Source organism: Anomaloglossus baeobatrachus, chromosome 3 (assembly GCF_048569485.1).
Source record: "Anomaloglossus baeobatrachus isolate aAnoBae1 chromosome 3, aAnoBae1.hap1, whole genome shotgun sequence".
Lineage (NCBI taxonomy): Eukaryota > Metazoa > Chordata > Amphibia > Anura > Aromobatidae > Anomaloglossus > Anomaloglossus baeobatrachus.
Genome location: NC_134355.1, coordinates 555,780,576 through 555,793,143, shown reverse-complemented (window position 1 = coordinate 555,793,143; position 12,568 = coordinate 555,780,576). Strand labels below are relative to the sequence as shown.

The 12,568-nt window shown below is 41.3% G+C and overlaps 1 protein-coding gene across 1 annotated transcript in view; it reads right to left on the bottom strand.

The window, feature by feature from the left end:
- Positions 1–12,568, bottom strand: part of SGPP2 (sphingosine-1-phosphate phosphatase 2) — a 93,381-nt gene that overhangs the window by 8,976 nt on the left and 71,837 nt on the right. The window contains exon 3 of the mRNA XM_075340820.1: positions 673–852. Within this exon, the coding sequence (XP_075196935.1) occupies positions 673–852 (180 nt within the window). The remainder of the gene's footprint in view (positions 1–672; positions 853–12,568) is intronic.

Genomic DNA, 12,568 nt, shown 5'->3' with positions numbered 1-12,568 from the left:
GGAATTATAAACCGTAAAATGCAGAAAAATTGAGTGTAATGGGGCCAAAAATGCTGCCTCAATAAACATTAAGCAACAAAGCAAGCTAAATAATTAAACTTTCTAGATAAGTGTGACACCCCTCCTGAAGAAGCACTGACGAAACGTGCGTTGGGACAGAGGGGACAGACTTGCTGCTGGTTTGCACTTATCTAGTAAGTTTACTTATTTAGCTTGCTCTCTGCACCTTTGGCTTGACATGTCTGCAGCACAGTGTTCTGCCCAGAATCAAATCAAGCATCTCTTCTCACTACTATCTTCGCAAGCTACTGTGTTTTAAAACTTATTTAAGGGAAAATTGCTTTCCATATGCTAAATTGTAATCCTACTAACAGATTACCTGGGTTTCTAAAAATACATGTTAATATTTATTGAACCAGCATTTCTGTCCCCATTACACTGCAGTTTTCTGCATTTTACTGACTATAATTCTGTATTGTTTTAACTTAAGGCAATAAAAAGTAAAATTTAGTAAATCAAGTAAATATTGATATAAATCAAGAATTTATGCCCTTTATATAATTTTATTTGTGGGTATTTAGGTATCACTACAGATATCAGATGCAATTTCATATTGTTTAAATGTTGACATTAATCCATCCTTAATCAAAAAACTGGAAAACCATCTCCAACCTGGTATCGCTCCATGGCGGCCAACAAAAAAGTGAAAGAGATTGCAGTGGCAGCAATAGCATGAGTTGACGGCATGCCATATTCAGCTTCTACTCTGGTTTCCAGCTTCACCACTGGAGGACAGGAAGGACGAGGCCACTTTAGAATATCTTTAGAAGCTTGACCCATGTACATGACAATCTGAAAGAGAAAATTCACATTAATTCTAGAGAAACATGAGATTTACTGCCAACTATTGAGTAATAAGGAAATAATCGCCACCGTTACATAAGTATTAGTGGTCTAAAGATAAACCTACAAACCAAGCGCAACATTGTATAGACACTATTCTTCAGTAGATGCAAAAACATCCCTTCACCTATAGATGTACACTGGCGAGCAATAGGGTAACTGTCAAGCTTCATATCTCACCATCCACTACAGCTTTGAGTATGAGACTATCTTCATTTGATAGACAATCATCTTGGCTAGCTCATACATAAATTTGAGTTGCAACCATTTAGCATGTGATTTATTATGCAGATTTTTGTCATGTCCCTGCATTGTTATTGTTTTGCTGCAAAAATGATTTATTTATTTTGTTAGTATTTTGGAAATCCATGTTTGGCTGTCAACACTGCCTGAATCCTTCTGGGCATGCTCTTGATCAGATGCAATCATATCTCAACCGATATCTGATCCCAGGCCTCTTCTACACGGGCGCAATGTTGGTGGATACTGGTCAACTCACTTGGGTATGTACCCGTATAAAGCTTTTTCTTCACCTTTACCCTACTTCATGGTCACTGAACCAGTTCTTTGCCAATCTTGACATATGCTTCAGGTCATTGTCCTGCTGGAACACTATGTCCTCCTTTTCATACCAATAGTTCTTGAGTGTACGAAGTATCTCGTCTTGTAAGATCCCCACATATAGCTCAGCACTAAGACCACCACCGATCCAGGTTAAGTATCCAACGCCTTTGTCTGTGAAACACCCTCATATCATCAGGCTTCCTGCACTGAACTTCGCAATTCCTTCAATTTCTCAATTAGCCCCTTTCCCCTTGTTTCTTTCAGACCCATTTGCACCCATCAGAGCCTAGTCTACTGACTGTCATCTCACTGATCTAAATTACCCAAACTTTATTTGGTCCATTTTTCATACTATTTTGCAAGTAGGCTTCTTCACTTTTTTTCTGGCCACCATTCCAGACTTGTCTAACATGTGTAGCATGGTGCTCTCATGGATGACCATGCATGATCTCACTATTATTACAAAGCAGACGAGCTGTCTCCACTGCCGTGTTTGTTGTTCCAAAACTGATAGACTTTGCGATCAGCTGACTTGTTGACTGATATTTTGCCTGGATGTCCACCTCTTAGATGTACGGACTTAATTTCATATTCTTCCATCTGTCATGGCACGCACATAATACAGTTTGTCAATTTTCTTGGCAGACAGCCCGCTGTCGATGAGGTGGATGGTGCAGTTTCTCTTTTCTTGGGAAATCTTCTTAATGGCTGCTCCTCCATTCAAACTAGTAACTTTTTGCTTGGGAATAATCTGTAGTATATTGGAAGAAAAGATGATATTTCCACAACCAGCAGCAAAATAGTAACAATGCAGAGATATGACAAGAAACTGCATAACTAAAGATATGCTTAATTGTTGCTGGTCAAATTTATGTATGACATAGCCAAGATAACGGTCTATAAAATGAAAGTAATCGCACGATCAGAGTTGTAGTGGATGGTGAGATATGGAGCCTGAAAATCAGAAGTGATGATACAAATAGAAAAATATATCCAAAATGTTTTAACTGTTTAGAGCTTCCTCAATTCCTCTCTTATGTCAAGTGGCCAGAGCACATCTAACCTTCGTGTGACCTCCTCAGTGCATTTAAAAGATCATTCGTACAGATTTCCCTTTTATCACATTTTCCATTATGATCAATACTTTCTATTGATTTCCATAAGATATTTATCTGCAGTTATGATCTGAAGGTTACATATAATAATATCTAACCAATAGGACTGGGCCATTCAACCCGTTGTGTGGTCAAACCTAACATCTAATAAATAAAAGGTGCCTACAGGTTTAACAAGACATTTGGTCAACAGACAGAAGATTTTAACTAACAGCAGATGGTTTAGCAGATTGTATAAAATTTATTATAACAGGCGTAGAAATTCACAGATGCAGGGTGCGCTTACCAGTAGCCAAGAAATACTTTCTCTCTAAGCACTTTAATCTATGTGTGTAGTGTGACCAGTTTAACAACAAGGTCATGATAGCCAATTCCCACCATACTTTTTATTATAAGGATTCGGTCACCCCCAAAACAGAAAGTACACCAGTTTTATACACTCATACGAGGGAAATTAGCCCCTAGAAAAATCACACCTTGGATACAGATTTTAATTATTTTGTTTTATGTAAAAACAGGTTTTACATCATGTAGTCATGCTCAAAAGCGTTGGCACCATTGAAATGGTTCCAGAAAATGAAATATTTCATAAATTATTTCAATTACACATTTTGTCTTACACATGTTTTTTTTCTATTGTGTGTATTGGAACACACACTGAAAATTGGACATAATTTCACACAAAACCCTAAAATTGGCAGTACAAAGTTGTTGGCACCCTTTCAATTTTGTGCGTGTGTAAACAAATTTGTTTCAAGCATGTGATGCTCTTTCAAACTAATCTGTGGCAAGTAACGCGTGTAGGCAATATGAAAATCACACCTGAAACCAGATAAAAAAGGGGAGAAGTTCACTCAATCTTTGCATTGATTCTGTGTGTGCCACGCTAAGTAAGGAGAACAAAGAAGAAAAAACAGTTTGAAGACTTGAGAACCAAAAATTTTAAAAAATATCAAGAATATCAAGGATACATGTCCATCTCCAAGAGAGCTTGATGTTCCTTTGTCCATGGTGTGCAATATAATTAAGAAGTTTTCAACCCATGCCACTGTAGCTAATCTCCTTGACGTAGACCACAGAGAAAAATTGATGAAAGGTTCCAATGCAAGATAGTCCGGATGGTAAATAAGCAGCCCCAAACAAGTTGCAAAGAAAATCAAGCTGTCCTGTAGGCTCAGGGTGCATTAGTGTCGGTGCTAATTGTCAGTTGACATTTGAATGAAATGCTATGGCAGGAGATCCAGGTGGACCCCACTGCTGACACAAAGACATTAAAAAAAGCTAGACTGCAGTTTGCCAAAATGTACACAATCAAGCCAAAATCCTTCTAGGAAAGTGTCTTGTGGACAGATGAGACCAAAATAGAGCTTTTTGGTTAAGCACATCATTCTACTGTTTACCGAAAATGGAATGAGACCTACAAAGAAAATAACACCTTGCCTACAGTCAAATATGGTGGAGGTTCAAAGATGTTTTGGGATTGTCTTGCTGCCTCTGTCACTAGGTGTTTTGACACTGTGCAAGGCATCATGAAATCTGAAGATTACCAAAGAATTTTGGGTCACAATTTAGTGCCCAGTGTCAGAAAGCTGGGTTTGTGTCCTAGGTCATAGGTCTTCCAGAAGGACAATGACCCCAAACATACTTCAAGAAGCCCCCAGAAATGGATGGAAGCAAAGCGCTGTTGAGTTCTGAACTGGCAGCAATGAGTCTAGATGTAGAGCCTATTGAACTCCTGTGGAGAGATCTTAAAATTGCTGTTGGGAGACAGCGCCTTCCAAGATGAGACCTGGAGCAGTTTACAAAAGAAGAGTGATCCAAACTTCCAGATGAGAAGTGGAAGAAGCGGTTACAGGAAGCAATTGATTACATTTATTTATTTAAAAAAGTGTGTAACCAAATATTAAGTTGAGGGTGACGACAAAATTGTCTGGCCCATTTTTGGGATTTTGTGTAAAATTATGTCCAATTCACTTTTTTTTAACTGCATTTTTTTTTGTAGTTACAATACACACAAAGGAAACAAACGTGTATAACAAAACATGTAATTGCAATAATTTGGGAGAAAGATTTCATTTTCTGGAACAATGTCAAGAGTGCCAACAGTTTTGGCCATGACTAAGTAAACGGGGCATTTTGTTGTATCCATTGCGAGGTATGTGTTCTTGGATTTTTTAGCTCTCTACGTTACCTTTCTCTGCTCCTCCCCTTGCAATGATTGACTGTTCTCCAAGGAGTGCTGTCTGTATGGAATCCTCCAACCTAAAAACATTGACATTGTGTGTGTCCTTGGTTCCTGCAGTGTCAGAGTACATGGGCACTGTCGGGTTCCCCTGTCTCAACACTGGCCGCCGGTTGCTGTGCAATCCTGTGTGCTGCGAGTATCTGCTGCAGACAGGACAGGCGGATTAGCCGGTACCAGCACACACTTATATTTTGTGATCGCTCAGCCCCTGCAGTGTCAGTGTGTGCACAGCTGAGAATTCAATACAAGCAGTGCTCATAGGAACGCTGTTAATCACCAGAATGGTACACCAAACACTTGACCATGCCAAGGGTGCACTGGAAAACCCTCATTTACATATGTGATAAACTTTTTTTTTTCCAGAAAACAAAATAAATAAAATCTATGTGGCGCCCAGTGAATGGGGTACTCGGTCCCGGGCAGAATATACCGTTAGGGATGTCACTTTGGTGGCCGTTGCCCGGTTCCGTGCCCTGGGCCCCTTTTTTGTAAGGGGGGTATATTTACAAGGGGAGAATAGTTAATGTCATGTGACATCACCTGCGGGTTGCGGTTAAGGATGGAGAACAGCCACTGCTAAATGTGGGTACTCTCAGAGCTGGTGGTGATTGCAGCAATGATGTTAGGCCTGCCACAGGTAGGGCCGTGCCTGGGAGATGATGAGGGGTAATAACGGAGACCACACCAGATTGTCTTTAACAATCTCTACTCACTCGGGGCCTTGGATTACTGGTTCAGGTCCCTTGGAGTATCAATGCCAATGTAGTGACCCAGGTTGCTCTGTCCCCGGCACTCTCTGTTGGTTGGGTCCCCGTAGCGTGGAGCGTTTGGGGCCCAACTGTCCTTTTTTTAGATACAGTCTCCTCCGTATGGCGGGCAGTGCGGACCCTGCGGGGAGGTAAGTGTCCGAGCCCGGATCCTAGTTTACTGCGGATGCCCCCGGATAATTTTGTTCGGTGAAGTCCGTGAAGGTGTCCTCACCGGGCAGGTATTTATCAAGCAGTGTAGAACTGGTGCCTGATCTAGGGCCCATGCTCTGGTCTCAGCGGTATCTCCGGTACCCGACCTGGCGACCTCTCTCCTGTGCCCTCTGGTCACCGCTGCATGGACCCAGCTCCGGCACGTCCGCACACCTCTCCTGTGTGCTACACACTCTACTCTCTGACTGACTGCTGACCCCTCCCACTAGGCTGGCTAATCCCAGGGACTCGTTCCTTTCCATGGTGCCCATCCCCTTACATGGTTAACCCTCTATGCCTGGTGTTAAGTGGAGAAGTAGGATTTTGGTTGTGCTTTGGTGGTTTTGGCACGAATACTCTAGGTCCCAGGGGGTAGGTCCTGCATCCCCAAGAGAATGCAGTTCCCTGTAGTGCCCTAAGGGTATCAGGGGCACTACATCTACACTACAAACAAAGCGGGCGAGAAAAAAAGTTGAAGCAGCATTAGCTATACTGGCTTAGACAGACAGAAAAAGGCCTCAGTGTAAGAACAATTTATGGGCCCTTTGCAGCCAAAGAGCTCAGAAAAGTGCACTATTTCACCTGATTTGGAGGTAGAAATGCCCCCTGCCCCCCCTCACTTATTGGGCCCCTGTGCGGCCGCATAAGCTGCATTAAAGATATGTTCGCCCCTGACTAGCTAGGAAAAAAATTCTTGGTACCAAGTCTCACAGATATTTACCAAATCTACCAAGTACAGTATATGAAAATATACTACGTAGCTAAAGTCCTAAATGATTGATAGTTAGTGACCCCCAGAGTGTGAACCTCTCTCAAGCTTCTTGTCACATGGGCCAATATCAATCATTTTTTTTTTTTTTTACACTATCTACCTGGAGTGCAACCTCTAATTATTTGGATATACAATATAGTACAGTACAGTATAGTATGATTTGTATAGGGGCCAAGTCCTCTATATGAATGTATACATGGTAATTTCAGTGGTGGGGGTGACCGACTCCCTTTAAAAAAAAATAAGGCTTTTAAAGTCTGTAAATGTAAAATTATAAATAAAGTGGATCTGTCACCTCTCCCAGTTCATTTGCTTTAGTAAAACAAATCGTCTAAGGCTAGGTTCACATTTCCGTTGTTTTGCATCAGTCACATTGCGTTGCTTGACGCATGTGACTGATGCGTTGTAAAACGGATGACAAAGAACAGAAATCATTGTCGGACTCCGTTGTGTGCGGGGGGCGGAGCACGAGGGGGCGGAGCCGAGCGGGGCCGTGGCGCTGAGGACGTCAGTGCCACGGGGACTGCAGGGCTGGAGACAAGTGAGTGTGTGTGTGTGTGTACACATGCAGAGTGCGGGAGGGGGCGGAGCCGAGTGGGGAAGTGTCGGCCTCCTTACACACGTATCCAGGGTAAATATCGGGTAACTAAAAGCAAAGCACTTTTTGCTTGGTTACCCGATATTTATCTTGGATACCAGAGTACACCGCTTAGCGCTGGCTCCCTGCACACGTAACCACTGTAAATATCGGGTAACTAACCAAAGCGCATTGCTTGGTTAGGCTAGGTTCACACTTCCGTTGTTTTGCATCAGTCACAATCCGTCGCCTTGAGGAATTACGGTATCCTGCAAAATATTTTGCAGGAATCCAGTTTTTCCCCATAGACTTCTATTAGTGACGGATTGCGACTCATGATGCTGCGTTGTATCCGCTGCGTCGCGGTCAGTCATTTTTTAACTGACCGCCGGGCGGGAGCAACGCAGCCTGTAACTTTGAGCAGCGCAATCCGTAGGATTTCACTGCGCATGCTCTCTCTGGCTCCCTGCACACGTAACCAGGATACACATCGGGTAACCAAGCAATGCGCTTTGGTTAGTTACCCGATATTTACAATCCTATGGATTGCGCTGCTCAAAAATCATTACAGGCTGCGTTGCACCCGCCCGGTGGTCAGATAAAAAACAACTGACCGCGACGCAGCGGATGCAACGCAGCATCATCAGTCGCAATCCGTCACTAATAGAAGTCTATGGGGAAAAACTGGATTCCTGCAAAATATTTTGCAGGATACCGTAATTCCTCAAGGCGACGGATTGTGAATGATGCAAAACAACGGAAGTGTGAACCTAGCCTAACTCTACATCATGTGGTTTCTCGGTTATTTTGACTAGTACTTTAATGATTAATTTGACAATTTAGTATCAACATTTCCTTTTTCAATGGTTTATGCAATGGTGGGAAATATGAGCAAACAAATGTGAGGGAATTGCAAAAGTGACAAATGTGATATTTGGATGACTAGGTTAGAGGATTTCCAAAATGGTATGTTCCAGTTATGAAGTGGTTACTGCTTAATAAAAGTCATCCAAGGGAGGACTGTTTGGTGGAATGGTGACGTGATCATGGATGACCAAGCCTCATGTGGAAAGTAAAGTCTAGCTTGCTGGGTTTGATCCCACAGAGGAGCTACTGTAACAACATTTACTGAAAAAGTTACTGCTGGCTTTGATACAAAGGAGCCAGAACACAAAGAAAATCATAGAAAAAGGTTTATAGAGCTGCAGCAAGCAAAACGTGCTGAACAGCATGGGGTCCTGGCTCCAATTCCACCAAGTACATCATCATGGAGTATTTGAGGTTCTCCTCACGTTTATGTGGATTTCCTACTGCACGCAAAAGACATTCTGATATAGGTTGTGAGCCCCAATGGGGACAGTGATGACAATATGCAACATTATGCTAGTATATACAATGCCATGCGAAAGGATTTGGCCCCTTTGAATTTTTCAACTTTTTCCCACATTTCAGGCTTCAAACATAAAGATAAAAAATGTAAATTTTATGGTGAAGAATCAACAAGTGGGACACAATTGTGAAGTTGAACGTAATTTGTTTATTTTTTATAAAAGTTTAAAATAAGCATGAACTGAAAATTGGGGCGTGCAATATTATTCGGCCCCTTTAAGTTAATACTTTGTAGCGCCACCTTTGCTGCGATTACAGCTGCAAGTCGCTTGGGGTATGTGCCTATTAGTTTTGTACATCGAGAGACTGAAGTTCTTGCCCATTCTTCCTTTGCATATAGCTGGAGCTTAGCGAGGTTGGATGGAGAGCGTTTGTGAGCAGCAGTTTTCAGCTCTTTCCACAGATTCATGATTGGGTTCAGGTCTGGCCTTTGACTTGGCCATTCTAACACCTGGATATGTTTATTTGTGAACCATTCCATTGTAGATTTTGCTTTATGTTTGGAATCATTGTCTTGTTGAAAGACAAATCTCCGTCCCAGTCTCAGGTCTTTTGCAGACTCCAACAGGTTTTCTTCAAGAATGGTCCTGTATTTGGCTCCATCCATCTTCCCATCAATTTTAACCATCTTCCCTGTCCCTGCTGAAGAAAAGCAGGCCCAAAGCATGTTACTGCCATGTTTGACAGTGGGGATGGTGTGTTCAAGGTGATGAGCTGTGTTGCGTTTTATGCCAAACATATCCTTTGGCATTGTGCCCAAAAAGTTCGATTTTGGTTTCATCTGACAAGAGCACCTTCTTCCACATGTTTGGTGTGTCTCCCAGGTGGCTTGTGGCAAGCTTTAAATGACACTTTTTATGGATATCTTTGAGAAATGGCTTTCGTCTTGCCACTCTTCCATAAAGGCCAGATTTGTGCAGTGTACGACTGATTGTTGTCCTATGGACAGACTCTCCCACCTCATCTGTAGAGCTCTGCAGTTCATCCAGAGTGATCATGGGCCTCTTGGCTGCATCTCTGATCAGTCTTCTCTTTGTTTGAGATTAAATTTTTGAGGGCTGTCCAGGTCTTGGTAGATTGCAGTGGTATGATACTCCTTCCATTTCAATATGATCGCTTGCACAGTGCTCCTTGGGATGTTTAAAGTTTTGTAAGTCTTTTTGTAACCAAATCTGGCTTTAAACTTCTCCACAACAGTATCACAGACCTGCCTGTTGTGTTCCTTGGTCTTCATGATGCTATCTGTGCTTTAAACAGAACACTGAGACTATCACAGAGCAGGTGCATTTATACGGAGACTTGATTACACACAGGTGGATTTTATTTATCATCAGTCATTTAGGACAACATTGGATCATTCAGAGATACTCAATGAACTTCTGGAGTGAGTTTGCTGCACTGAAAGTAAAGGGGACGAATAACATTGCACGCCCCAATTTTCAGCTATTTTTTTATAAAAGTTTAAAATAAGCAATACATTTCATTCAACTTCACCATTGTGTCCCACTTGTTGTTGATTCTTCACCATAACATTAAAATTTTTATCTTTGTTTGAACCCTGAAATGTGGGAAAAGGTTGAAAAATTCAAGGAGGGCCGAATACTTTCTCAAGGATCTGTAAGCGAGAGTAAATAGTACCCAGGCTGACCGCTATCTATAGCCAAAAGCACCTACAATGGATGTGTACACCAGAAATTAAAACAGAAGATGGCATGGTGTGATTAATCAGATTTTCTTTTTCTTTATTAATAAATACATCTATAAAAAACTAATGGCACCTAGGATATGACATCACTGGCTATGATTCTGACCGTCTAACTCATTATTGCTGATCTTCATTTGGGGATACCCCTGATTACCATTGACGTATTGACTACTACCATCATTTTTGGCTAGCAATACCTTGATTCTGTCTTAAAGAATAGTCATTTGACTGTGGCGGTTTTTGTCCACCTCATTTGCTATCCTCATCTATATTGGTATGTGTATTCTTGCCCTGGTCTCCTCCCCTTCAATTGTGTACCATATGTTTTTTGAGGGGTGTATAAATTGTATTCACACAGGTGTGCGGTTGTTGATTCATTTATTTTAATTGAAAGTAATAAAATTCATTTTTAAAGTGATATTAATAATATTTTTCACAATTGGATGGGTTTTAAAAAAAATGTTCCTCTGCCAAGATAATCTTATAAATGTGTCCCTGCTATGTGCTGTGTAATGGCTATGTGACTGTACAGGGACATGGTCTGATCATACCACATCTCCTCGGCAGAGGCGTAAACAAGAGTATATAGATAGCACAGCACAGGATCACACATGATTCATTTTGTGAGGTAAAACATCTCCCTGCCTGTTTTAAAAAAATGTTTTACCTCAAAGAAACAATTTGCAGTCCCATGCTGTGCTATCTGTATACTCTTGTCCTTCCTCCCCGGCCCAGAAGATATAGTATGATCAGACCATGTCCCTGTACGGTCAGACACGGCCATTACACAGTACATAGCAGGGGCATATATATATATATATATATATATATATATATATATATATATATATATATATATATATATATATATATAAGATTATCTCAGCACAGGAAAAAAAAAAAATAATTAAAAACACATCCAATTGTGGAACTTATTACTATTCCAATATCAATTTTTAAGGGTAAAGTTTCTGTAGTAGAAGGTATAGTTATTCAGGTTCTATTTAAGGAGATGGAAGCTACGGCACAGGCAGGAGCGATAGGTTTATTATTAGCGGATGAGCATATTCTGCAATACCGCTATAGATCTATTGAGCTGTTCCTACGATTATATTAGTTATCACAAATTATCCAGGAATTTCCTATTTTTTGATTAATACGTGTATATTATATATACTGAATATATATATATATTGTCACTAGCTGATTGCAGGGCAGCCCCTGCCAGATGATTATTAGCTCATTGCCAGATTTCTTCTGCTTCTTTACGCTTAGCTGGATTGAGGATATTGGCAATCACAGGGAGAGGAGCATATTCCCTTCATAGAAAACCTAGGAAGAAGCCTTTTCCTGTGACTCCGGTACCTCTAACAGACGTTTCTATGGTAACAAAACCAGAGAAGACTCTGGGCTGACGAAGTGGCTAAAAATAAGTCTGGCTGTAGAAGGAGAAACATAGGAAGTGAGGGAGGCATAGACTGGAAAGCAGACGGCCGCATCACAGTGTGTGCGTAGTAATGGCGTAGGTATGGGGCGACCTGCCGTGCCCATTGCTGTGTATGCACAAGTACATGACAAGCATAAGAAGAAGGGTTCTGCAGCCATGTGCACCGGATAGGAAATAGGCAGATAAAAATATAGTCTGCAGAAAATTAAGAAATTCAGAATGATTTATACAGCAATAGTTTTTTTTAATAAAGATCCAGTCTAATTCACTAAACAATCAAAAGAGAAAACTACACTAAAGGCTATTTTTAAAATTTTGAGCTTGTTAAAGGGTTCACCTCAAATGTTCATGTCTAATTCCTGTGTGCTGAGGGGCAGCGCGCTCCCGATTGACTGACAATTCGGACTAGTGGCACGATTGAGCCGCTGGCCCTAACTGGGCACTCTCCATTGTTGCTGTATAAGTCTATGTGCGCATGCTGCAGATTTGGTGCAATATTAGGTGCTGGGGAGAAGATCGGGTATCATGCCACGCTACCGCCAATCAAAAGAGTTGTTGATTAATTGTATATTTTTATTCTATAGGTCGACGCGTTTCAAAGAGACTCTGTTGATTTTCTTGGTCCTGATGAAGGGGACTTGATGCCAGAAACACGTCGACCTATAGAATAAAAATATACAATTAAATCAACAACTCTTTTCATTGGCGGTAGCGCAACATGATATCCTATCTTCTCTCCAGCACCTAATATTTAATGCACGTGGAGCTACGGCAGCCGCCATCATCTCGTATGCGTGTTATAGGGGTTGTGCCTTCCCCAACCCTGCCAGGTGAGTGGCACTCTTAACATATTTTAATTGTTATCCAGGTAAAACCCTATTGTGCTTTCTAA